Raw genomic sequence first — 25,591 nt, 5'->3', positions numbered from 1 at the left:
CTGTGGCCCTGCCGTGCCTGCCTGCTCCCTAGGGCACCCTTGGTCTGTCTGAAGGCCAACATCCTTTAGTTGCTGAACCACCTTGTCCCAGGATGTGCTGTCAACTTAGTAACTCCGACCTTAGGTCTATTTCCTAATTTTATGTTGCTTTTTCAGCTCCCCAGCAGTTGACAGCCTCAAGACCCAGTGCTCAGCCAAGGACAGGGCCTGCTGATGTCAAAGCCTCAGGCCCAGCTTGGGTGATAGAAACCAGGACCCCCAGTGCCCTTGGGCAGGCGCCATCCTGGAGGCTGCAGTGTGCCAAGCACAGTGCCTGGCACCTTCTCAGGGTTTGCCGGCCAGCTGAATCCTTTTTATTGGTGAGAAGCCTGGGTCCCAGAGAGATGCAGTAACTTGCCAAGGTCACCCAGCGGGGCAGTGGTAGGACTGCGTTTGAGCCAAGATCCATGCCGCCCTGCACAGGAGTTCTGCGTCAGGGCAGCAGCTCAGGTGCAACCAGCCTGGGGGTGGCAGCCCTTGTCACCTGGGGGCAGGTGGGGGCCTAACCGGAATTGAGGTTCCAGCCCCGCTCAGCCGCTCACCAGCTCTCTGTCCCTGTGGCTGGTCAGCCGCAAGCCCACCTGATGCACCTGGAGGCACTCGTGGCCCTGCCCTGCCCCAGCCTCAAGGTGAGAGGGCCGATGGGAGGGATTGTGAGTGCTGCTGGGTCACCGGATAGAGGGAGGGCTTATTAACGAGGACCATGTGGTGGGGTCTGGCCGGCGGGCCGCTGTCCTGTGGCAGTTTGGCAAAGACAGGAGCTGCCAGCCTGAGAAGCTGGGTTAGGCTCCCTTCGGTGGATGCACACACCTCATACCTGTGCACACGCCTGCAGCTATGTGCTACATGCACACACCCGTGCCACACTTACGCAGATGTGCACTCATGCTACACACAGACACAGGAGGAAAATGTTGAGGGACAGAAATCAGCTCAGATGATATCAGCCTGCACTTGGGTCCGGAACCTTGGAGAGAACAATCTTTCCAGACTTTCGGGATCTGGTGGAAAAATCTCCCCTCTGGGGCTCCTCTGCTCCTGCTTTTGTCTTCTGGGACCCCTTGAGGTCTGCGGCAGGGCCCCGACCAGAGCACAGTATCTGTTAGAGCCTCCAGAGGGCCCGCGTGCCTGCCTGAGGCAGCGTCTCCCCACTTGGATGCTCAGTTCTTGAAATGCGCTTCCCAGCAGCCTGTGTAGGCTCCGGGCTCCGGCAGCATCTCCACGCTGTTCCCCCTGGCCCTTCTCCTGGCAGAGGCAGCCTGCAGCAGTTCTCCGCCCGGTGGTGACAGGCTGTTCTTGTTTGGAAACAGAAGACACCATCGCTGCTTTTTTTTTCCCCCTTTCCTAAAACACGAGGCTCAAGTTCAGTGATGCCTGTGAAGTGCCGGCTCTGTGTGTGCACGTAGTGGGCACCTGGGCCCTTAGCGCCCCGGTCCCCTCTCTGTCAGCCTCTTTCCTCCTGGTCCTCAGAAGAGCACCGTGGCCCCGCCTGCTGCAGGAGCTGTGCCAGCCAGGGGCCCTTGGAAAATCAGTCGTTAGGCCATGGGCACGTGGGGTCAGTGGGCAGACATTGGAGGCTTTCCCGGTTGTCAGTGACCCAAAAAATCACTTTCGGTTTTTGTGACTCAGAAATGAGCTCAACCCACACACCCTTTAGATGTTCTGAAACTCAGGGCCGAGTCCTCCGGATGGCTGTCAGCTGTGGGATTTTCTAAGTGAGCATTTTTATAGAGACCCATGCACAGCTGGACTCTCTGGAGGTAGTGAATGGAAATTTTACTATGTATTTTACCAGCTTAAAAAGAAGGGGGCTTGCCTTTAATCTCATGTTTCCCAGCACCCCGCATGTTGGTGGTTATGTGTATGGGTGGTTGTCTGTTTATTTTGATCTACACCCTGGGAGGCAGGGTGATCCATGAGCTAAAATAAGTCAAGCGGGGGACGGTGCCTTTTCAAATGGTCCCTGGGTGGTCAGGGGCCTTAGGACATGGGCTGTCCTAAGGAGCTTGAGTTGTTTAGGAGGGACTAGATGTGAGTTGTAAAGTAGGTGAGAAGCCAGGTAAGCTCTTACACGCAGTGATTGGGAAAAAGAACCTAGGAGAGCATCCCATAAAAGGGGTGGGAGGTGACTATCAGGTTAAGTCACATTTGGGAAGGGTTTGTCGGGGCGGCAGAACTGAAGAACTGGTAGAATTCGGAGGCCCAGGGAGTCCGTCTGGATGGAGAGGGTGTGAGCCGAGGCCCAGAATGGAGCGTTGGGCGGGGGGCACCTCACCACTCAGGGGGGCAGGCTGGTGAAGGTCAGCAGTGGCCTTCCGGGCTCTGCAGCCTGTTGCGCCTGATACTCCTCTCAGCCGCGGTAAGGATAGAAACCAGAGTGGGCTTGAGGACAGAGGCTCGGTTCCTGTTTCACTTCATGGGTCTTCTGGCTCTGAATTCCCTGAAAGCAGCTCTGCCACCAGCCTGCTTTCTGGGTTCGATTATCGGGTATAGTCTGGGTATGTGTTTCTCCAATAAGGGAACCCTTCGCACAGGGTATAGAGGGCGTAAATGTCCAGGCCCATGTCTTCAAAGGCATTCCAGGGGGGGCTGCCGAAAGGAAGGGATGTGTTATGTCACCAGTGAGTCGTGGGTCTTTCTGGAAACTTGGAATGTGGCATGTGCGCCTGTATCCCCAAGTGTGTCACCTTGTTACCTCAGTTCTGAGGCCTTCCACGTGCCACCATTCTGGGCACAGCTGTCTAGGTTCTGACATCCCCTAGAGAAAAGCGGGTCTCGTGGTGGTGGCTGCAGGCGCGCCCTTGACGTGCAGAATGACACTGGCGAGTTCATGGACCTGTATGTGCCAGCAACCGCATCATCGGCGCCGAGGACCACACGTCCATCCAGATGAACGTGGCCGAGGTTGATAAGGTGACGGGCAGGTTCAACGGCCAGTTCAGAACCTACGCTATCTGTGGGGCCATTCGCAGGCTGGGTGAGTCCGATGACTCCATCCTCCGACTGGCCAAGGCCGATGGCATCGTTTCAAAGAACTTCTGACTGGAGGAGATCACGGATGTGGGATATTTGTCATAAATAAATAGTAAAACTCCCCCCCCCCCCCCCGCCGAAAAAAGAGAGAAGCGGGTCTCTCCACACAGGTTCCTTGGGCTCCTGCTGTCTCGTGGGCTCTGAGCACCCCATGGCTGTGACCTCCCCCTTGTCCTGGAGCCTCTTTGGAAGGCTGGGTTCTCAGAAAGCTGGTGGCTCTGAGGCGGTCAAGGGTCCCACCATGCAAACAGGCCCAGCCCGACCTTCCGATTGCCCCCGGCTCTTTTAGCGGCATTCCCCACCCTCCGGGCCAAGAGCAGAGCAGGGCTCAGGCTGGATTAAGGCAAGCCCGGGGAAACATACCTGCACCGCCGAGATTGGTTTTAAGAAGACAGAATATGCGGAGGCGCCTGGGTGGCTCAGTCGTTAAGCGTCTGCCTTCGGCTCGGGTCATGATCCCATGGTCCTGGGATCGAGCCCCACATCGGGCTCCCTGCTCCATGGGAAGCCTGCTTCTCCCTCTCCCACTCCCCCTGCTTGTGTTCCCTCTCTCGCTGTGTCTCTCTGTCAAATAAATAAATAAAATCTTTAAAAAAAAAAAAAAAAAGAAGACAGAACATGCCTCTTACCAGGAAGATCCAGGTGGGCACAGCAAAGAGCCCTGGGCATAAGCTGTCGGAGGTCCTTTCACAAGGGCTGAGGGGGGACGCACACCCATTAGATGCCTGCTGTGTGGCACATGCTGTTGCGAATGTGCGATCTGACTGGGTCTCCACTGCTCACCTCTACGGGGGGGAAGGCGGTGCTCACTCTGGAGGTGAAGGGATGCCAGGACAGCTACCTCAGGTAGTGGGCTAGAGTCAAGGTCGTGAAGAGCAGGAATCGGCCTCGTTCTCTTCAGGTCTGTCTGGGAGGTCTGAGCTCAAATTCTGTGCCCTCGAAAGTACCTGAGTGAGGTGCCAGCCTGATAGTGTGATTGCTGGGCAGAGTGACCCAGTTGAACCAAGCTGTTATTTCTACCATGTGCGGTATTTCTGGGAGAAGCGCCAGGCTCACAGCTGGTGTCGGATACCTCTGGGAGCCTTTCCAGATGCCTTGTTTCCCCTGGGACCTCAGGATTCCTGAGGGAAGGGCCTCTTCCCAGAATGTGTACCCCTGATGGGCCCAGGGCCTTCTGTGGTGCAGTGGTCCACTCTGCCCCGTCTGTGGCTTGAGTCTCTCCTCTAGAGGACTTGTTTTTCCTAAAAGGTGCTTTCAGAACTGAGCGTACTGCAGACCCTCATCGGGACCTGCCGGGTCTGCCGGCTGGGCTGGCCGGTGTCAGAGATAGAGGCCTGAGTGGGCAACTGGCAGCTCTGCCATTGGGGGTGTCTCAGGTGTGTGGATCCTGTCTCCTCCCACGGTGCCAGTGCCGGGGAAAGCAAGAGGGGAGCTGGGCCTGGTTCCCAAGCCTGGCTGACTGAGGGGTGAGCATGGAGCCCGGACCAGGCTGTCACTCTGTGATGACAACTGGGATTATCACTGTAGGTGGTAATTCCCACATGACAGTTTCAAGTTTCAGGTCAAGAGCTGAAGCTAGTCCTCTGTCGCCTCTTTCATCTGGACAGAGATCCTTGCTGGCTTGTTTTCTGGCTCGTTCCTCAGCTGTTCTCAAGGCCTTGTGCTCCACAGAGAGCCTGTGGCCTGCGGACTCTGAGCCCCAGGGGAATGGGGAAAGCTCTGCTCCCGCTGATCCTGGCTGCAGGAGAGACCTGTGGGACGGAGGAGGGCCACAGCCTCCCTAGTAGACCAGCAATGGGCTGCTGAGAAGGGCGGAGTGGGGCTGCCATTTGGAGCCCTGGTGGGCTTTGCAGCAGGCCAGATGGATGGGATCATCCTGCCAGGGTCACCCTCTGACCCATGGTAGCCTGAGGCCCGGTGGGTGCCACGGGTTCTGCTGACACATGGTTTGCGGCCCAGAGAAGAATCTTCCCAGTAGCCCCAAGCACATGAGCTTCTGCTCTCCACCACCATCCCCCGCCCCCGCCCCCGCCCCACGACCTTTCCCAAAGTGGAGCCTTCAGCCTCACAAGGAAGTACAAGGTAATGCTGAGTACTCTAGGAGAAGTCAGGCAAGAGGTAATATGCAGTTTTTTGGAAAGGAGCTTCACAGGTTGGACCTCATGAATAGCCGAGGCTTCTGATAATTATGATAAATGATGCTTATGCTTCTGGATGCTTCTTCCCTCTGGCAGGGGAAAGGTGGCCTGCTTGTCACCCCCTCAGGGTGTGAGGGTGGAGTGTCATTATCCCCATTTCACTGGTGGGAACATCAAGAGAAACAAGCTTCCGAGTGGCTGCGGTAATCCCAGTTTGTTTGTTGTCTTCTTTCCGGCATGATGGAAGAAGGCCCTGGAGGTTGGATTGGGGGGCGGGGTGGGGAGGGTGGAGTCTGGAAACAGAGGAATTATATTTCCTTTTCCAAAGGTGTAGGTCAAGGATGGTAGAGTTCCTGGCCACTTGATTCAAGTGCACAGAAGGTTTTCCAGGAGAAAATCCATTCTGTCCTAGACTTCGAGACCCTGCTGCCTCCTGGTCTTTCCTTGGCTTTTGACATTGGGTACATCTCAAGTTCTGGTGCAGAATATAAAATATCCCCCCTCACCCCTGCCGCCCCAGCTTACCTCCGGTTCATCCCCAGGATGCCTGAAGTCAGGGATCGAGCCCAGGGTGGGGCTAAACCCTCAGAACCTCCAGGAGGTGGCCTTGGCCAAGCACACCTGCCTGGCTGGATCCCTGCCTTTCAACTCAACTCATTAGCCATGGGGCTCAGGGAATGTTGCTTCCAATCCCAGATCTTCAACTTTCATCTGTGAGACAAGGTATTAGCTCCCTTGCAGAGGTGTGAGAACTTGAGGCCGAGCACCTGGACAGTGTCTGTTGCCGTGACTGTGTGTTGCCCCCACAGGGGTCTCAGAGCCCCTGACTCAGGCCAGCATCCCAGGTGCCTTCCCCTCTTTGTATCCAGAAGCCAGCAAACCTCTCAGGAGTGCCATAGATTGGGGTGACCCAGGACTAGAGCAGAGGGGAGATTTGCAGACTAGCCCCCAGAACTGATCAAGAGCCAGCCTCTCTGGGGCAGGAATGTGGGCAAGCAGGGGGTTCCCTTGTCTGGTGGGGAGTCTGTGACTCCCAGTGGAAATCCACTGAGGATGGAACAGGGCTGCAGTAACAAAACCCCAGAGACTGGGGGGCTTAAACAACAGACACTGGTTTGTCATAGTTCCAGAAGCTGGGAAGTCCCAGATCAGTGTGCTGGCCAAATCAGTTCTTGGTGGAGACCTTCTTCCCGACTTGAAGACATCTGCCTTCTTGTTGTGTCCTCACATATCAGAGAGAGAGAAAGAGCACTGGTGTCTCTTCCTCTTAGAAGGACACTAATCCCATCATGGGGCCCTACTCTCTCAAAACCTCTCGTGAGGTTAGATTCTCATCCAAATCTAATTACCTCCCAAAGGCCCACCTCCAAATACCATCACATGGGAGTTTAGGGATTCAATATGTGAATTGCGGGGGGGACACGGACATTCAGCACATAACAGCTTCACAGGCATATGGTCAGTCTGTCCCCAGTGTTGGTTTCTGACTTGTGGGTGCTGTGAGCTTGTCGTTTTAATACTTTCAGTTTCCTTATGTGCGCATAAAGCCCCCTTTCAGAGCAGGATGAAGGGAGCAAAATGAGCTCCCCTTGTCAGGTCCTGAGGTCAGGAAGGAGGAAGGTGCTGGGGTTTCACTCAGGTCTCCCACCCTTCCTGTTCTGCCCTTAAGGGAGGGGCAGTTGGCGGACTATTGTGTGTGAGGGGTCCAGAATGCTTGGTTTCTAGAATTTCTGATTTGTACAGTTGCAAGATATCCTGGTAGTTCTGGTCTGTTCTTGAGTAGCACAGTCTGGGGCAAATCTGCAATAGCTTAGCTTCTGAGGGAGAGTGGCACTGGTTAAGAAGAGCCCAGGAGGACGGGAGTGTGTTGAGTGGCTGCAGGGTGTGAGGCTCGGGGCTGGCCTGTTGCCCTCTGACCTCGTGAGGCACAGTGGCTGCTCTTTTCTTCTCTCTCTGCTGTCTTGAGTCCGGAATGTGGAGGTGCTGTGGGTGCGCTGCTGAGCGTGAACAGCCCCCGGGTGGCTGCGGCTGGCTGGACAGAGTCCCATTTCCATGAGTGGGTGAGTCATTGACCGTGAAGACACTGGGTGGGAAGCAGCTTCTCAGGGCCGGTACCTGATCTCCACAATTACTCTATGTATTGGTTTCCTAGGGCTGCGTAACAAAGAACCACACACTGGGTGGCTCCCACAAGAGACATTTATTGTCTCATAGTTATGGAAGCTGGAAGTCTGAGATTGAGGCGTTGGCAGGGTTGGTTCCTTCTGAGGGCTATAAAGGAGAATCTGTCCCAGGCCTCTGGTTTTTGGATTTTTTGTTGGTTTTGTTTTGTTTTGTTTTGTTTTTTTGGTTTGTAGATGACTGCCTTCGTGTTCACGTGACATTCTCTCTATCTGCTGGTCTGTCTTTAAATTTCCCTTTTCTGGGGCACCTGGGTGGCTCAATTAAGTGTCTGCCTTCGGTTTAGGTCATGGTCCCAGGATCCTGGGATCGAGTCCCACATCTGGCTCCCTGCTCCACGGGAAGCCTGCTTCTCCCTCTCCCACTCCCCCTGCTTGTGTTCCCTCTCTCGCTATGTCTCTGTCAAATAAAGAATTAAAAAAAAAAAAAAAAAGCCTCCGACTCTTGGTTTCGGCTCAGGTCATGATCTTGGGGTTGTGAGATCGAGCCCCACATTGGGTTCTGTGCTCAGCACAGAGTCTGCATGAGATTCTCTCTCTCCCTCTGCCCCTCCCCCTACTTGTGCTCTTTCTCTCTCTCTCTCTAAATAAGTAAATAAAATCTTTTTTTTTTTAAGATTTTATTTATTTATTTGAGAAAGAGAGAGTGAGAGAGAACATGAGAGGGGAGAGGGTCATAGGGAGAAGCAGACTCCCCACTGAGCAGGGAGCCCGATGTGGGACTCGATCCCAGGACTCCAGGATCATAACCTGAGCTGAAGGCAGTTGAGCCACCCAGGCGCCCCAAGTAAATAAAATCTTAAAAAATAAAATAAAATAAATTTCCTTTTTCTTTTTTTTTTTTTAAAGATTTTATTTATTTATTTGAGAGAGAGAATGAGAGAGAGAGAGAAAGAGAGCACATGAGAGGGGGGAGGGTCAGAGGGAGAAGCAGACTTCCTGCCGAGCAGGGAGCCCCATGCGGGACTCGATCCCGGGACTCCAGGATCATGACCTGAGCCAAAGGCAGTCGCTTAACCAACTGAGCCACCCAGGCGCCCCAAATTTCCTTTTTCTGTAAGGAAACAATTGTATTGGATTTGGGCCCAACCTAATGATCTCATTTGAACTCGGCAAAAAGACCATGTCTCCAAATAAGGTCACATTTGGATGTATTGGGGGTTGGGACTTCAGTATGTAAATTTGGGCGGTGGGGAGACACAGTTCAGCCCATAACACTGTACTACTTTCTTCTTTTTTCAACATTTCTAAACCTGGCTGATCTTTAGTTTTTTGTTTAGGGTTTGTTTGGGGGGGGGGGGGCGGTTAACATAAAGTTTACCATCTTAACTATCTTTAAGCGTGTAATTCCGTACTGTTAGATACGTTCACGTTGTCATGCAGCCATCACCACCACTTACCTCCAGAACTTTTTCTTCATCCCGAACAGAAACTCTACACCCTGAGCAATAAGTGCCCCCTGCCCTTACCTCCCAGCCGCTGACAACCCCCACTCTATTTTCTGTCTCTATGAATGTGCCTATTCTAGGTAACACGGATATCATGGACTATTTGTGTTCCCCCCCCCCCAAATTCATATGTTGATTCCCTAACTTGCAACATGATATTTGTAGGTGGGGCCTTTGGGAGATAGATCATGAGGGCAGCCCTCGTGATGGGATTAGTGCCCTTATAAGAAGAGACCCAGAGAGGGCTAGCACCCTCTTTCTTTCCACCCACCAAGACAAGGCCACATGAGCACACAGCAAGAATGCATCTGTCTCCAAGCCAGGAAGAGAGCTCTTACCAGAACCCAGCCCTGCTGGCACCTTGATTGGCGACTTCCAGCTTCCAGGACTGTGAGAAAATAAATTTCTGTGGTTTCATGGACTCAGTCCATGGTATTTTGTTAAGGCAGCCCCAGCAAACTAATACATTCGTATCAATGGAATCATGGGGTGTTTGTCTTTTTGTGACTGTCTTATTTCACTTGGCATAATCTCCTCAAGGTTCACTGTGTGGTAGCATGTTGCAGGACTCCCTTCTTTTTTTAAGGCTGAGTAGTACTCCATTGTACATGTCCATTGCATTTTGTTATTCATCTATCTGCCGTTGGACACTTGGGTTGCTTCTGCCTTTCCACCATTGGAAATGATGCTGCTGTGAATGTGGGTGTACATGTACCTCCTTTCCTAACTCTCCCCAGGCTTCCCAAGGTGGAGGTGGGGCAAGTGGGTGTTCCCCCTGCCCTCCTAAGCTCACCCCCGGTGAGCGCCTGCCCGTGGCCCAGCCCTGGCCTGGGCTCTGTACGCTGACCACCAGAGCGGGGAAGCCCTTCCTTCCCACCATCTTTTCTCTCTTGCTCTCCGCGTTTCCTCTTCGAAGTGGGAATAGAATGGGAGGGGGGTGCCCACAGCCATGTAGTGACCATGTGCCTCACTTCCCACTTTGCTCCCAGACCACGGTCCTGCCCTCAGTGCCATCCTTTCTTGAAGGGTTCTACTCACCTCTACTGCCTTGTGCTCCCTACCCGCCATGACTCCTCTGGCCAATTGCCTGCAGCCAGGTCTTGGCCTTGGGTGCTAGAAACTCAGTGCCCCCTTTGCTCTTCTTCCTGTCTCCATGTGAGTCCGCTCAGTCTGGGCCTGTTCGTGGCATTTGATGTCGTGGTGTCCATTCCCCCTGAAACCAGGCCCTCCACCCATTCATCTGGAGTGACCATCACAGAAGCCTCCAGCTGGGTCCCTCCAGCTGGGTCCCACCTGCAGTGCCACACCCAGATGTGCTGCCAGAGTGTCACCTGCCCGTGTTCCCTGGGGCCCCTCTTGGTCCAGGCCTCCGTGACCCTTGATACTTCCTAAATCATGCCTCAGGTCCTTGGCCCAAAGCCCAAGGCTTTTCTCAGAATTACTGCTTCCCACTGCTCCTGACTCATTCCCAGCTTATCACCTTTCCCAGCCCTTCCTTGTTCGTGAGCTCCCAGAAGCCCCTGCATGGGACACCTCTGCAGCCCCTCTGCTGGTTGAAGGCCCAGTGGTTCTTCATCCCACACAGACCTCACCTCTGTGAAGCCCTTCTGGCCTCTCCCGGAGCCGGCCGTCTCTTCTCTGACCCCATGGCAGCACTTTCACGCCACGGGCAGCACCTGTATGAGTCTCCTGGGGCTGCCATTAACAAATGGCCATAGACTCATGGCTTAAAACAAGTATGTGTTCTTCCGCAGTTCTGGAGGCAGAAGTCCAAATCAAGGTGTATAGCAGGGCCATACTCTCTCTGGAGGCTCTGGGGGAGAATCCTTCGTTGCCATTTCCAGTTCCTGGTGGCCCCGTGCATTCCTTGGCTTGTGACCACGTCATTTTAATCTCTGCCTCCAGCTTCACACAGCCTTTTCCTCTTCTGTCTCTCATAAGGACACTTGTCATTAGATTTAGGGTCCATTGGGTAATCCTGGGTGATCTCATTTCAGAGTCCTGAACTTAGTTACATCTGTAAGGACTCTTTTACCAAAATAAGTTCCCTTCATGCATTCCAGGTGTTAGGATGTGGATGTATCTTTTGGGGGCCACCATTCGACCCACTGTAGTGTCCTTCCCACCTTCATGTTCTGGGGGGGAGCCAGTATCTGCCTCTCTCACTTCATTAGGTCTTGGAGTAGTTACTTCTTGGGGAGATGGTCTCTGCTGCCCTGTCTGAGGGTCTGAGTGCCCCCCCGTGGGTGGCTTTGCCATGATGCACATGTCATGTGACTCCTGGGATTCTGCTGGCTCCTGGAGGCCGGGGCTGGGGCTGTGGTGCCTGGCGTCATGTACCCAGCACAGTGCCCAGCAGAAAATAGACGTGTCATACATCTTGGCTGAATGCTGGGTACTCGCTAAATACACCAGCTTGATTGTCTGAGGCCAAACTGCCTCCAGGAAATCTTTCCGAACCTTGTTGAAGAATCTAGGTGGTGCTAAAGAATAATAATCACATCATGCAGTGGCGGATGGCTCCAGCTTCCCAGCTGGTGTTCCCGCCTCTGCCTGCCCCACCCTGGCGGCATCTGGTTCCAGCCCCAGGCCCAGAACACAAGCGATCTTTCCCTCCTCAAGGATCGAAGAGCTCTAGGCACAGGTGGATCCTTGAAGACAAAAGAAAATCTTTTAACATCTCTCTCAATGCTGACTGGGGAGTCCTTGTCTACCCACACTGGGGGCATGCAGTCTTTATTGCTAAAAGTCACCCACAACGTTGACCTTGTGGTGATTCAGTCTCCAACCAGCTGGAACCCAAACCCCGGGTGGAAGAGCTATTATGTTAGTCGGCCTGTCTCCTCCAAGAGAGCTCAGCCTTGTTCAGGGCATCTAGAGCTGCCTGGAGCTGAGGCATCAGGCCATGAGCCGGGCAGGCTCAGGCCCTTCCCAACTGGCATTTTCTTGGCTGTCGAGGAGACTTGATTAGCCCCAGGGCCTTTTGTGTGCCTCACGCTGGTCTGGACCGTGACCTCCCACTACCCGGGCAGCCAGGGCTTTCCACACTAGTTTGGTGATGTCATTGTTGGATGGCAGTATAGGTAGAGGCTGAAAGCCCCCAGGATCCTAGGGCTCTTCTCCCCCAGAACCAGGGGCTCTGACAGCAGGCCTCTCGCCAGGGTACAGTGTCCAACTGGATGGGGGGCGTCTTGTTTATAAAGAATTTTGACCCCCCCCCTTGGTGTAGATGCAAGAAGGGACAGCTGCCAGTGTGAGGGTAGAGAAGAAAGCAGAAAAACCACCCAAACCAACCAGATATCTTAGAAAGTAAAGCAGCCTGTGTCTGCCTGCGGGTGGCCTGGAGTTACGGTGCCAGGCAGTACTGACGTCTGTCCGGAATGATGTTCTTGGTCTTCAGGAAACAGCTGGATGATGTTTCGGGTTCCCTGTTTTAACAGAGGAAAACATCTTTTTTTTTTTGAGGTGAAATGACATAACATAAAACTAAACATTTCAAAGCAAACAACTCATCATTTAGTGTATTCAGTGTTGTGCAACCACCACTTCTGGTTAGTTCCCAGACACCTCCGTCACCCCAGAAGGGAACCCCATACCCATTAAGTATATACTTTCTGTCTCTATGGATTTGTTTCTTCTGGACATCTCATATAAATGGAATCGGACAATCTGTGGTCTTTTACGATTGCCTTCACTCAGCATCCTGTCTTCAAGGCTCATCCATGGGATCACCTGTATCGGTACGTCCTTCCTTTTGAAGACTGAATGATATCCCGTTGTAGAGATGCACCACAACTTATTTATCCACTCGTCAGTTGATGGACATTTGGGTGGTTCTACCTTTTGGCTATTGTGAATAATGCTGCTTGAACATAGCTTGAATTATCCCGGTACGAGTTTGGCTTTGAACACCTGTTCTCACTCCTTTGGGTTATAGGTCTCGGAGAGGAATCGCTGCGTCATATGGTTACCAGGCTCGGCCTTTTAGAAATGTCCTCCGAAAGTGCCCAGATAGGTCACACAGGTGGACCCAGGCATAGTTGGGCTCCATCTCTTCCTCTCTCAGAGACTCCTTTTCTTGTCTGAAAAATGAGCATTTAGAAGTTCCTGTCCAGTAAGGGGTCAAGGTGGATTCGAGGAGATCGGCGTTGTGCCTCGCCCAGAGGAAGTGCCCAGCAAAAGGGTAGCAGGTAATTTGCAAAAATACCCGCTTGCTCTGGCACATTTGAGGCTTTTCTACTGTTTGGGAAACTCGCTTCCCTGAAGCGCCACAGATACTCTGCGACTGCGCCCGGGATTCTGCCACATAATAAAGAAGCCAGCGGAGCCTCAGGACCCGCGGCCAATCGTGCAGATAGAATCTGCTCCCAGTGGACAGGGTGGTGGGAGGAAGGCTCGGGGCTGTGCATGAGCGTGGCGTCCAGAGCCAGCTTGGACCTGTGGAACCTGTGTGCCCTTCGGTGAGACCTGGCTCTTTCTGGCCCAGCCAGGGTTTTCTGAGCCTCTCCCAGAGGCACGATGCCTAGCTGGCTGGACAGCCCCAAGGACGTGAGCTGCTGTCTGGAATTCACCAGCCCCATGGCACCGTCAGCACTGTGCTGGATGCCTGCAACCCAGGAGAGGTGCAGGGCCCGGGGGGGGGCAGAGCGGGAATAGCAGGGCTTCTGCAGATATGATGAGGTGGGGGGCCCAGTGCCTACCTCTGCAGAAACCTGCCCACGGCAGCTGGCCAGCCACCAGAAGGAAGATGGTGTTTGCGCCTCTTTCACCTCGGTAAATAAATACGCCCCAGCCCTTTCCTGACAGTTTAAACAGGGATAGGAGACCACCCTGCCTCGGTCTTGATGCGGGATTGAGTTCCTCCCACCCCTACCCAAGTTCCCGGGGTCCCTTCTTCTGTTCTCTCAACCCTGGTATGTGTTTGTCAGGATCCCTCCCCTGGCCCTTTCCAGCTGTTTCCATGTCTGTTCTGGGAGGGGAGGGCTGGGAACATAACCTTTCTTCCTCCTGAGGATTTGCTCCAGGCTCTCATCTTGGGGTGCAATTGGTCAGAGGGTGGGACAGGAGCTGGGATCTGACTCCGCACCTGTGGCAGCAGCTAGGCCACAGAAGCAAGATCTGAGGACCCTCCAGGTACATTGGGTCCAGCAGGGCCTCCTCTGCTTGGCTACAGCCAGGAGACCTGTGGCCAGTGGTCTGAGCTTGGTTCTACACACATTTCCCGGGAACTCTTTGCAGCAGAGACCTCAGCAGGGCCTGGTAGAGGCCTTGTCGTGAGACGTATGCTTCCTGGCTCACAGATACGAAAATGGGGAGGGAGTGTCGAAGTTACTGGAGCTGTTTGATCCAAGGCTGGGCTAAGGGAAAGACAGGCTATGGGGAGCGGCTGGGGGCCCCTTGAGAGGCTGACAGGACCGAGGCTGGGCTAAGGGCATTTGGTGCTTTGAGGGCGGATACGCTGTGGCCCTCTGAGGACAGGGAGGATGGCCGCTGCAGGGCTGTGGGCGCATGTGGTGCTGTTCTCCTGAGGGGTCCTGTTCCGGCCCTGGGTGTGACCTGTGATTACCAGAGTCTTCCGGGCTGGCAGGGATCTCATCCAGCCTGGGTCAGGAAGACGCGGGTGGACAGGGAAGTGGCCTGGAAAAGGTGATGTGTAAACTCAGAGTAGCGGGATAGCTGCTGGGAACAGTGGCTGTGACAGACACCCGGGCTCCTTTGAAGGCTACATTTACGGAGCGTGAGCAAGGCCTTCCTTTCTTGTCCTTGGTTATTAAACACACACACGGGAGACTATAGTGAAGCCCGGGGACCCACCACCCAGCCCGCTCTCATCAGCTCAGGGAGCGCACTGCTTGCAAGTTTTGGTTCTATGCATATCTTAGATGTGGTTGCCAGGGGCCGTTGGTGATGAAGGGGATGAAGGGGAGGAAAGGAAGCTCCCCTGGGCTCTCCCAGCTCAGCTACCCACGCATTGCCCCTGTCCGGGAGGGACCTTAGGGATGTGTGCATGTGGTTTGTACTTGTTACATAACGTAAAATGGAACATTTTCATCACTCGGAAGCATACTGTTCAGTGGCATTAAGCACATTCACACGGTGGTGCAGCCGTCAACACCATCCCTCCCCAGCACTTTTTCATCTGCCCAGACTACAACTCTGTCACCACAAAACAACTCCCCATTCCCTCCACCCCCAGGCCCTGGCAGCCACCATTCTCCTCTCAGTCTCCATGAATCAACTATTCCAGGTCCCTCCTATAAGTGGACTCACACAGCAAATTTGTCATTTTGTGACGGGCTTATTTCCCTTAGCGTAATATCCTCAAGGCTCATCCGTGTGATGGCATGTGTCAGAATTGCCTTGCATTTTAAGGCTAAGTTATATTCCATTGTATATCCATACCACATTTTGCTTTTCCATTCATCCGTCAGTGGATACTTGAGTTGTTTCCATAGTTTGGCTATTGTGAATGATGTTGCTAGGAACATGGGTGTGCAAGTATCTGTTTGAGTCCCTGCTTTGAGTTCTTTTAAGTGTATATCCAGACGTGGAATTACTTGATCATATAGTACTTCTACATTTAATTTTTTAAGGGACTTTTTAAAAAGATTTTATTTATTTACTTGAGAAAGAGAGAGAATGCAAGTGGGTGAGCATGAGCGGGGGGAGGGGCAGAGAGAGAGAGGGAGAAGCAGGCTCCCCACTGAGCAGGGAGCCCGATGCAGGACTCGATCCCAGGATCCTGGGACCATGACCCGAGCCAAAGGCAGACGCCCAACCAACTGAGCCACCCAGGCGCCCGGAGGAATTTTTTTTTTTTTTTTTTTTTTTAAAGTTTTTTTTTTTTATCAGAGAGAGAGACAGAGGCAGGCAGAGGGAGAAGCAGGCTCCTTTTTGAGCAAGGAGCCCGATGTGGGACTCAATCCCAGGACCCTGGGATCATGACCCGAGCCGAAGGCAGAGGCTTAACTGACTGAGCCACCCAGGCGTCCCTGAATTTTTTTTTAACCAGTATTGTCCTTGAGGTGTGAGAAGTGGATGTGATCTGGGATGATGGGGACTTTTTCATCCCACTTGGCAGGGATGGGGGTGGCTCCCTTTTTTCCTTGCATCAAAGACTAGATTTTAGATTCGCAGAGTGCTGGGATTGTAGCTGCTAAGCCGACTGGCATGGAGAGGAGGAGGTTTTGGATTTCGCTGTGCACGTCCCTTTTCCACGATAAGCCAGCCGCTGTCTGCCAGCTCTGGATGGGCCTCGTTCCCCCCGCCCTCCTCCCTGCTGGTTAGCTGCTCTGTAGATGAGCCCTCATTCCCTGAGCCTCTTGTAGCTGTGGGATCGCAGGCCCACCCCCTCTGAAACCAGTATTTGCTTTCAGCTTTGGGTATAACTTTGCAGGAAGCACCAGGCTTAACTCGGCCACCAGGTGCCCAGTCCTTCAAGGCAATGAGACCCAGAGAGGTTTTCCCACTGGATATTCCTGATAGAAGAAGGGAGAGCAAGGCCCCTCTCCCACTTTGCTCTGGTTCTGGGGAAATGGCAGCTCCCAAAGCCCCCCAGGAATATACCTGATGCTTGAGGAGGTATGGGGACCCCAGGAGGGAAAAACTGCAGTGTGAGAGAAAGGTCCCCGTGTGCTGCTTAGGAAAGGAGGCTTTCCTCCTCGCCTGTCACATTTGCATTGGAGCAGGCTGGGGGTTCTGGATTAGCTGGGACAATGGGCTGAAGCCCCCCATGGAATGTAGCCCAGCAGTGACCAGCCATCCGGAACCCAGACTTAAAAGCGTCAATTCCTCTGACATTGGTTTGGGGAGATGTGTCAGAGTGGGAAACGGCTGGGTTCTGAGTTGTCCTGATTCTCATAGTTACCCCGTTGGATCCGGCTGTGGAATCTGGTTTCTCAGTCTCACCTGGTGGAGGTGAAGTGTCCACCTCACAGTCAGTGGCCCCACACAACCCTGGCCGGCAAACCTGCACCAGGCAGTTGGTTTTGCATGGGGTTTTAATCAGGATGTTACTAAGCTAGCACTTCGTTTTGCCAGTGTGGACTCTTGCAGTATTTGGAGTGAGCCCTGGGCCCCCGAGTCTGACCCTAAAGTTCTTAACTTGGGGCATCACTTGGTATTAATTTGACCTGGGACACGAGCTCAGTGTAGTCATAGGCATGAATAGTTTAAAGTTTCTTAGGGAAGCTGTATGGGCAGTGAAAATTCTGAGCTACGGTAAAAGTCAGGTCCAGAGGAGAAGTGGGAAGCAGAGGAAGGAAGCTGTTGAAGGAGGTGAGGTCAGGAGGTAGGCAGGGCTTGGCTGGCTGACCCTCACAATGACATAATGGAGCCAGCCTCCATCCATTTAGTTTAGTCCACACAAAAGTCAGGAAAATGGAGACACGGACACCTTAAGTGACCTGCACTAATTCTCACAGGTCTGTAGCAACCTGGACAGGACCAGAGCCTCACTTCTGGGAAATTCACACCACAGCTTGTAGAACTGGCCCACCTGCCCCCCGCCACCGAGGACGTGTCCTGGGTTGCAGAAATAAGAGTAACGACCCCCGTGGCCCAGGGGGATCATTCAGACTACCTGTGAGGAAGGCATCTGGCAGCCAAAGTCTTCTGTCCAGGGCCCAGACTGCCCTGGGAAGCAGCTCCCATGAAGGGCAAGTTTTCAGTAGGGGCTGCTATGATACAAGGTTCATATCATGGATGTTGAGTGAACAGGAAGTCCTCTGTGTTCACTTTGGTTTAAAAAAAAAAAAAAAATCTGGGGCGCCTGGGTGGCTTAGTCGTTAAGCGTCTGCCTTCGGCTCAGGTCATGGTCCCAGGGTCCTGGGATCGAGCCCCGCATCGGGCTACCTGCTCCGCGGGAAGCCTGCTTCTCCCTCTCCCACTCCCCCTGCTTGTGTTTCCTCTCTCGCTGTGTCTCTCTCTGTCAAGTAAATAAATAAAAAATCTTAAAAAAAAAAAAAAAATCTGTGATTCCCCCAAAAGGAAGTGGACGCTGAAGTGAGACCTGTTTTGGGGATGGAGTCTGGGGCTAGAGTTCTGTATGAACAGGGTTTGTGCTTTTTAATACATTTAAACCCTCCCCATCTGTCCTCAGGGATGCTGGGCAAGAGCTAGTTGAATGCCTTTACAGATGCCTAGGAGAAGAGACACGACTTGGCCTTGGCTTCTGACTGTCCTGGTAGGACAGTGCAAACCCCAACAGGGCTGAGCATTGATAGCCCACATGGTGATGGTACCAGGAGCCCCCAAGGTAGCCCATGGATTAGGGAGACCAGGGGACCTCAGTACAGCTTGTTAGGGGACAGGGTAGGAGCCCCGCCAGCTCTGAGAGTCCCCCAGCCTGTCTGCTGGCCTCTGCTGGGGCCCTCCTGTGGACACACACAGCAGCAGAGCGCAGCCGAGCCTGTATGGGGACAGCAGGGACGCAGTGTGGGTCAGCAGGACAGCACGGTGCCAGGCGTCAGCTCCTGCTAGTGCAGCAGGCTCAGCCCTGCTTCCTGCCGGAACCCCTGGGAAGCCTTTGCAGCCACCAGGGCCCAGACCTCCCTGAGTGTCTCATTCCGTGGGTCTCTCTCGTTTTTGAAGCTCCCCAGGTGGCACTAACATGTAGCCAGGGCTAAGGACACCTGTGAGAGGGCATGTGACCTGCTGGCCTCCGGACGTGGAGGATGTGGGAGAGGCAGAGGTGTGAGGAAGCTGGGGTGTGGGTGGATGAGTCGCACCGGGCCCTGGCAGCCTTCAGAGCCAGCTGTGGTGGGCACCTGGTCACTCCAGCCATGGCACCTCTCGCTGCCGCGTGGAAAGAACTGGAAACAGTCCCCCTCTAGAATTGCTGGGTCGCCTCTGGAAGCCTGTGCCTGCCTGGCCCAGGTGGTGTGGGTGCCACCAGGACCTGGAGCTTGAGCCCCAGACTGGGTATGCTTGTCGGAAAGCGGTACCGGAACACTGCAGAGGCCACCTGTGGTGGTGACGTTTGGACAAGGCTGGTTGCTAGCGAGTCGTGGTGAAGGTGACGTAACCCAGTCAAGGTGACCTCTCGGAAATCCCATGGGCTGTGAAGGCACCCTTTGGAAGCAGTTAAGAAGTGACCCTCACACGAGGCTTGGAGCAGACTGGGCCCTTGTGGGTTAATGTCTTGGTGAGGATCCACTGAATTAGAACAGTTCTGAAAACAGAGCTACAGAAAGGCAGATGAGGGACGTCTGCGTGGCTCAGTCAGTTCAGCGTCCGCCTTCGGCTCAGGTCATGATCCCAGGGTCTTGGGATTGAATCCCAGATCAGGTTCCTCCCACTGCCGCTCATGCTCTCTCTCTCTATCTCAAATAAATATATTTTTAAAAAATTAAAAAGAAAGTAAAGAAAGGCAGGCGAAGGGGTATGGGCTTTGTGATTTAACCAGGGAGGAAGGGCAATTGTCTTCAGGTGCCTTTAGGATGGAGGGGTTCTTCTCTCTAATAGATTGCCCCGAACAGCAGGGAGCTGGCTGTAGGGTAGGCCACTCTGTCCTCACAGGGATACTCAGACTGGGGTAAAGGTGGTCTAGGATTCTTTTTTTTTAAAGATTGTATTTATATTTTTGACAGAGAGAGACACAGCGAAGAGGGAACACAAGCAGGGGGAGTGGGAGAGGGAGAAGCAGGCTTCCTGCCGAGCAGGGAGCCCGATGCGGGGCTCGATCCCAGGACCCTGGGATCATGACCTGAGCCGAAGGCAGACGCTTAACGACTGAGCCACCCAGGCGCCCCTGTGGTCTGGGATTTTGCCAGACCAGATGGGAAGTGGGCTGAGAGTCAGCCAAGGGACCAGGGTGGAGTGAGAGGAAGGGGCTACAGTGCCCTTTCCCTGGGTTGGGCCTGGCAGGCCTGGGGCGCTGCTCACGGTGGCCGGGGCTTACGCTTGAACTGGCATCATCTGTGCTCTTCGCCCCATCAGATCCCCATGGACAGGTGCACAAGGACCATCCCTGATAGCAAGATGCTAGCTAGCATTTGGGGTCCATCTTTCTGTAGCAGCTCAGGCCCACCCCCGGGACAAGCACAGATGTGCCCCAGACAGTGTCCTTGCAAGCCTAGTCTCATCGTCTGGGGAGTGTGCCACTCTTTTGGCCCTACCTCGCCTTTGGTCTTTGCTCAGCTGGTTGTGAAGGTTAGAACCAGGTGAGGTCAGCCTGCCTGAGGTCCTTGTTCAACACCTTTGGGTGACAGGCATCATCAGCCGAGTGCCTGCTGGGACAGGGCGGGTGTGGACCTCCCAGGCGGCTGGCCCTCCAGCCCCCTCTCCCTGTCTCTAACACAGCTGCTTCTGCACACACAGATGCGTCGTTTGGAACGCCACCTGGGTACAGCTGTGCTGCGGACCGGGCCGAGGAGCAGCGCCAGCACCAGGATGGGCTGCCCTACATCGATGACTCGCCCTCTTCCTCACCCCACCTGGGCAGCAAGGGCAGGGGCAGCCGGGACGCGCTGTCCTCGGGAGCCCTGGAGCCCACCAAAGTGGTGAGTCCCAGGGTGGTAGAGCCAGGTGTGAAAGGGGGCTTGGGCTTGGCTCCGGCCTGCTGTCCCTTTCGTGAAGGCGCCCTGAAGCACATCCACTCTCTCAGGGGTAAGTAGCAAGTAGGTGATACCAGGAGCAACCGGTGGTTGAAGTCACCAAAACGCCTTCGTCATTCCCCCATCTGGTGTGCCCCTGCTGGTCTGGAGACAGTCTTCTAGGTGCTTGGAGCAGGGAGATGATGGAACCGCCCGCTGAGCGTGGAGGAGGCAGGTAGCACATGCTGAGGCTGAGAATGCCACCACCAGCCTACCAGCTGGACATGGTGGCGGCCCCCACAGTGGTGCTGAGGGGCGGAGGAGGGGGCAGTGTCTGGGCTTCTGTCCCTGCACTGCACGCAATGCACTTGCTCCTTCATAGCAGAAGGGGTGCTGCTGATGACTCCATCCCTTTGACCAGGGTCTTCCCCTTGAAGTCTCATTGTCATTAACAGTCCTGCTGTCACCTCCACTTTGGAGCATGACAGATACCTTCCCTCTTTTTCTTGTTTCTGGTGATGTTCCCTCCAGGTTTAAAACAAGAGAGGTACCTGCTTTTCTCCATTGTTGGTAGGAAGTGCGGGAAGTATATCTTTTCGCTGCGGTTTCTTCTCTGCTGGGCTGGTGCCTTCGCTGCGGGATTGCTTCTTATTTATGCTTTTGTGATTTCTGAAGACCCTGGTGCTGGGCAGGCTTCTCGTTCTGAAATGTGAGGTTGGGAGGGAAGCCCGTGTGTAACACATACACATACCTGCCTCATGCAACTTTTTTTTTTTAAGATTTTATTTATTTATTTGAGAGCTAGAAACAGAGAGCACAAGTGGTGCGAGGGGCAGAGGGAGAGCGAGAAGCAGACTCCCTGCTGAGAGGGGAGCCCAATCCCGGGACCCTGAGATCATGACCTGAGCCCAAGGCAGACGCTTAACCGACTGAGCCACCTAGGCGTCCCCCTTGTGCAGCTTTTTTCCCAACATCTGGTTTTGCTGTTTTGCAGATTAGGAAACAGGTTCAGAGAGGTGAAGTTACTTGCTCAAAGCCATACAGCCACCAGATTTGAAGCCTTCCTGAGTCCTCAGATGGCACTCTTTTAACTACCTTGCCTTTCTCGGTGCACTCCCTTGCTTCCTGCTTCACAAGCATGATCTGGTACAGATGGGGATCTTTCTGATCCTGAATAAGTAGGCTGAGGCCTGAACTTGGGACAGGTCTGCTCCAGGAGGCTGATCCGTCCTCCCCGTGCAGGAGCCCCCCAGCTCGGGTCCTTATGCAGAGGCCGGCCCCTGGCCCTCTGCTGTCTGGGCTCCGGGATGATGGCCAGCCCTGTTGCCAGTGAAGGCATGGCCCCTGCCCAGAGAGAAAGACAGCGTCCTTTGTCCAGCAGACTGGCTGCCAGCTCCCAGCTGGGAGCAGCCCACCCCTTCACAGCCGGGCTTTTATACCCTGGTCACCCTGGCTCCCCCAGGTTGGGGCTGGAGGTAAAATGCGTTCCCTGCCATCCATAGTCCTGCCACTCGGTTCCAGCTCCCACCCTCGTGGGCCTGGTGGTGGTTCTGTTCCCCTGGGTCCCTCTGTCAGCCTTTACCCCCTTGTCAGGCCCAGTTTGTTTTTATCCGCTCTTTCGGCCTCAGGTCTGTGTGGCTTGTTCCCTTCGCTACCACCTGCCCCCTCCCCAGCAGGGGCAGGAGGCCTGCCTTCCAGCTGGCTGCCTCCTTTTTCCAGTTGCCCTTCTCTGGCTTCCTCTCCACCAAGATCTCCCTACCACCATGGCCCTGACTGGATTCACGTGCCCTTTCCAGAACTGGCATGTGCGCAAAGCAGGGTTATAAATAGCCCTGGCCCCAGCCCCGCCCTTTGTTCCCTCATCTTCTGCGTCTTTTTCCCACCCTCTCCTTTAAGATGCAGTTGGCTGCTTCTGAGCCGACCCTGTCAGCCCCCAGCCCAGCACATTCCCCGGGCCAGACGATCCCCGGAGCTGGCCGCGCCCTTCGGAACAGGGAGGGCTGGAGTTGGCGCCGTCCTGCCTGCACTCTTTTTCCTCCCAGCTTTCCAGATTGTGTGGGTGGGAATGAGCCGCACCGCCACCCACGTGAGCACCGGCATCTCGTGCTGGGTGGGACTCTGCCGTGTCCCGGCGCTCACAGTAGCGGGACTGTTCCTCAGGACACGGCAGGGCTGGGTGGGTGGCTGCACCTCCCCGGGGAGCCTGCTGTGCCCTTCACCTTTACATCTTCCCTCGCTTGGGGCACAAATGGCCCCTGGATATGGCGATGGGAAGCACATTCAGGGTCAGCTGAGAGCTTCTCCAGCACGCGGCCACCATTCCTGGTGTGACCTCAGTGGGCTGAGAGGAGAGGAGGCGTCAGGGTCCCCTACCCTGCATGTCTGTGCACCGCGTGCCGTAGACTTGCTGACCGTGGTAGCACCCCAGGCCCTGGCACAGGCCAAGCTCACAGTTCTGGATCCTGGCACCAGCTTGTCACACAGACAGGGTTTCCAGAAGGAGCACTCAGAGCTTTGCAAAGACACAGCCAAAAGTAGGGCCCAACCAGGAGTTCTAGATGTATTCGTTGGTTGGTTGGTTCATTGTGTCTTCACGGAGCACCTGTGTGTTCCAGGCACTACGCTGGCACAGGAAGTTTCGAGCTCAGGCACAGCATGACCTGGAGCTCTCTGCCTGTGGAGCCGCTGCCCAGTGTGCCCTGGGGGAGAGGGGGTTCTATGTGGGGTGGGACCTGAGTGTTCTTTCCCTGGAGTGATGCTTAGCCATGATTGTGGTGGCCGCTCCCTACATACGCATGAATACACATACACACTTGGGCGTGCACACATGTACCCATATACGCATGCACCTAGCTCATGCACACTAAGAGATTCCCAGAGCAAAGTGGTGGTTCAGGAAGACTTTTTGGATGGTCCCAGTGGGCAGTGAGGATGTGGTACAAGCCCCAGGGACCCAGAAAGCAGAAGCAGATGGGACATGGGGATCGGGCCTTCCTTCCCCAGTTTACACTCAGGCAGCTGATGCTCAGAGCAGGAGGGCAGTTGCCTAAGACCGTGGCACTCACTGGGTAAGCCTGGCTCCGTGGCCCTGTCCCCCAACTCCTGGCCCTGGGTGCTTCCCACCAGACCAGCAATCTATACCATAAAGTGCCTCCCTTCTGCCAGTCCAGGGAAGTGAAAAGGGCAGCAGGGTCGGGGGCACACAGAGGGGCCATGCTGGGGGGTCCTGATTCTAGGCTTTGTAGAGACACCATGAGGCCTGAGCTGGCTTTAGGTCCTTTCTGGAACCCAGTGGATCTCACGTAGGGGCGACTTGGCCCCAGAGGACATGTAGCAACATCTGCAGACATTTGTGGCTGTCCCAGCCAGGGGTAGGAGGGGGTGTTGCTCCTGGCATCTGTTGGGTGGAGACCAGAAATGCTGCTCAAGGCCTCCGGCATCCAAAAGAGAATCCTCCAGCCCTAGATGTCAGCAGTGCCGAGGGCCAGGAGCCTGCCGCAGATCAGTGATCTCCCCTGAGAGTGGTTCAGCGAAGTGGACTACAGGGAAAGCCCTCTGGTTCTACACCCCAGGGCTGTCACAGTGTGGTTGCTCATGTTCACCCACAGGTGGGAAACCAGTGGCAGAATGGGCAGGGGTGTTACACCGCTTTCCTCCATGGACTACAGTGGGGCCCATTGGCACATGGGCGGGCCATGGGCACAGCCAATCTCTGATACCGATTCCCTCGCTGGTGGCCAGGGAGCACGTGGGGGGCGTGGCCAGGGAGTCACACCACAGATTTCATTGCCCTTGTCATCAGCATTTGTGTTAGTTTACGGGGCAGCTGTAACCAAAGACCAGGGGGCGGCCTTGCCCTCACTGCTCAGCTTCACGCTGTCCGTTTCCTATTGTCAGACCAAGGGTGGCCCTCGGCTTTGCTAGATGACCCCCCAGAATTTACAGTGGCTATGAGCAAGTGGTTGACTTGGCGAGGCTCCTGTGCCCCCCTTTATTTCCACACAGAGCCTTCCCCAGAGGCTTGACCTCAGGTTGATAATAAGCAGGCCTTCCTCTCTGAGAGGGGCCACCTCAGGCGTCATCCCCCGGGGCTGACCTTTGTCTGTTTCTCCTGCAGAGTGAGCTGGACTTGGAAAAGGGCTTGGAGATGAGGAAATGGGTCCTGTCTGGAATCCTGGCGAGCGAGGAGACTTACCTGAGCCACCTGGAGGCACTACTGCTGGTGAGGAGGGGGTAGGGGCTGAGCTGGGCAGGGGCACTCTGCTCCCGGCGGGGGGGGCAGTCCCAGGTCCCAGGGCAGCAGTCCGAAGGCAGCCCACCCTCCCTGGAGAGTCATTCCACCTCTGTAGAAGCTGGACCTCCCCATGGGGTGGTGGACACGAGCGTAAGATGGGTGCCAAACCAAGCTGGCTTAAAATTTTTATTTTTAATGGAATTTTAGAAGAAAAGCACGTATGTCACGTGACCGTGATTTTCTGTGGCCGGGCCATGCACCTGAAAAATGGCGAGCCCTCTCATCCATGCCACTCTCACCTGTCGCCTGTGCCCTCTTCCAGCCCATGAAGCCTTTGAAGGCTGCGGCCACCACCTCTCAGCCAGTGCTGACAAGCCAGCAGATCGAGACCATTTTCTTCAAGGTGCCCGAGCTCTACGAGATACACAAGGACTTCTATGACAGGCTCTTCCCCCGCGTACAGCAGTGGAGTCACCAGCAGCGAGTGGGGGATCTCTTCCAGAAGCTGGTGAGTGACTCGGAACAGGTGCATGGCAGCCTCCCAGGAGTTTGCGGCTCTGCAGGGGTCAGGCCTCTCCCTTGACCTGCTGGCGTGTGTCACCAAGGGCTCTGGGGCACGGAGCCCTTATTTTAAGTAGGCTCCACACCCAGCGTGGGGCTTGAACTCATGACCCCAAGATCAAGAGTCGCATGCTGTACCGACTGAGCCGGCCAGGTGCCCCTGGAGAATTTTTTTTTTTTTTTAAGTGGCGTGGGGAGGAGAGACATGGTCAGTAAAAGGTGGTGGGAAAAGTGCCCCTGGAGCCTGAAGGACAGCCCTGGCAGAGGACGAGCCATTGTGTGGCCCTTGGCTCCTTCCAGCAGCTGTTTTCAGAACCTGGAGGCATATTTAATGCTGACTTTGACAGTGACACCCTCATGCCTTGTAGGAATCAAGACTGGTTCTTACGGGCAGGTGGTTTGTGACTGCAGAGTGCGGACCCAG

At 54.7% G+C, this 25,591-nt stretch overlaps 1 protein-coding gene and 1 pseudogene across 3 annotated transcripts in view; both read left to right on the top strand.

Annotated features, from left to right (window-relative positions):
- BCR (BCR activator of RhoGEF and GTPase) overlaps positions 1–25,591 on the top strand; it is a 127,960-nt gene that overhangs the window by 50,232 nt on the left and 52,137 nt on the right. For all 3 annotated transcript variants that reach the window (XM_021687856.2, XM_044921273.1, XM_021687857.2), the window contains exons 2-4: positions 20,158–20,339; positions 24,490–24,594; positions 24,929–25,114. In XM_021687856.2, coding sequence (XP_021543531.1) covers positions 20,158–20,339; positions 24,490–24,594; positions 24,929–25,114 — 473 coding nt within the window. The remainder of the gene's footprint in view (positions 1–20,157; positions 20,340–24,489; positions 24,595–24,928; positions 25,115–25,591) is intronic.
- On the top strand, positions 624–3,125 carry LOC110578353 (annotated as a pseudogene).

Source organism: Neomonachus schauinslandi, chromosome 14, assembly GCF_002201575.2.
Source record: "Neomonachus schauinslandi chromosome 14, ASM220157v2, whole genome shotgun sequence".
NCBI classification, from domain to species: Eukaryota; Metazoa; Chordata; class Mammalia; order Carnivora; family Phocidae; genus Neomonachus; species Neomonachus schauinslandi.
Note: the sequence above shows the minus strand (reverse complement) of the source record. Positions and strands in the feature narration are given on the sequence as shown.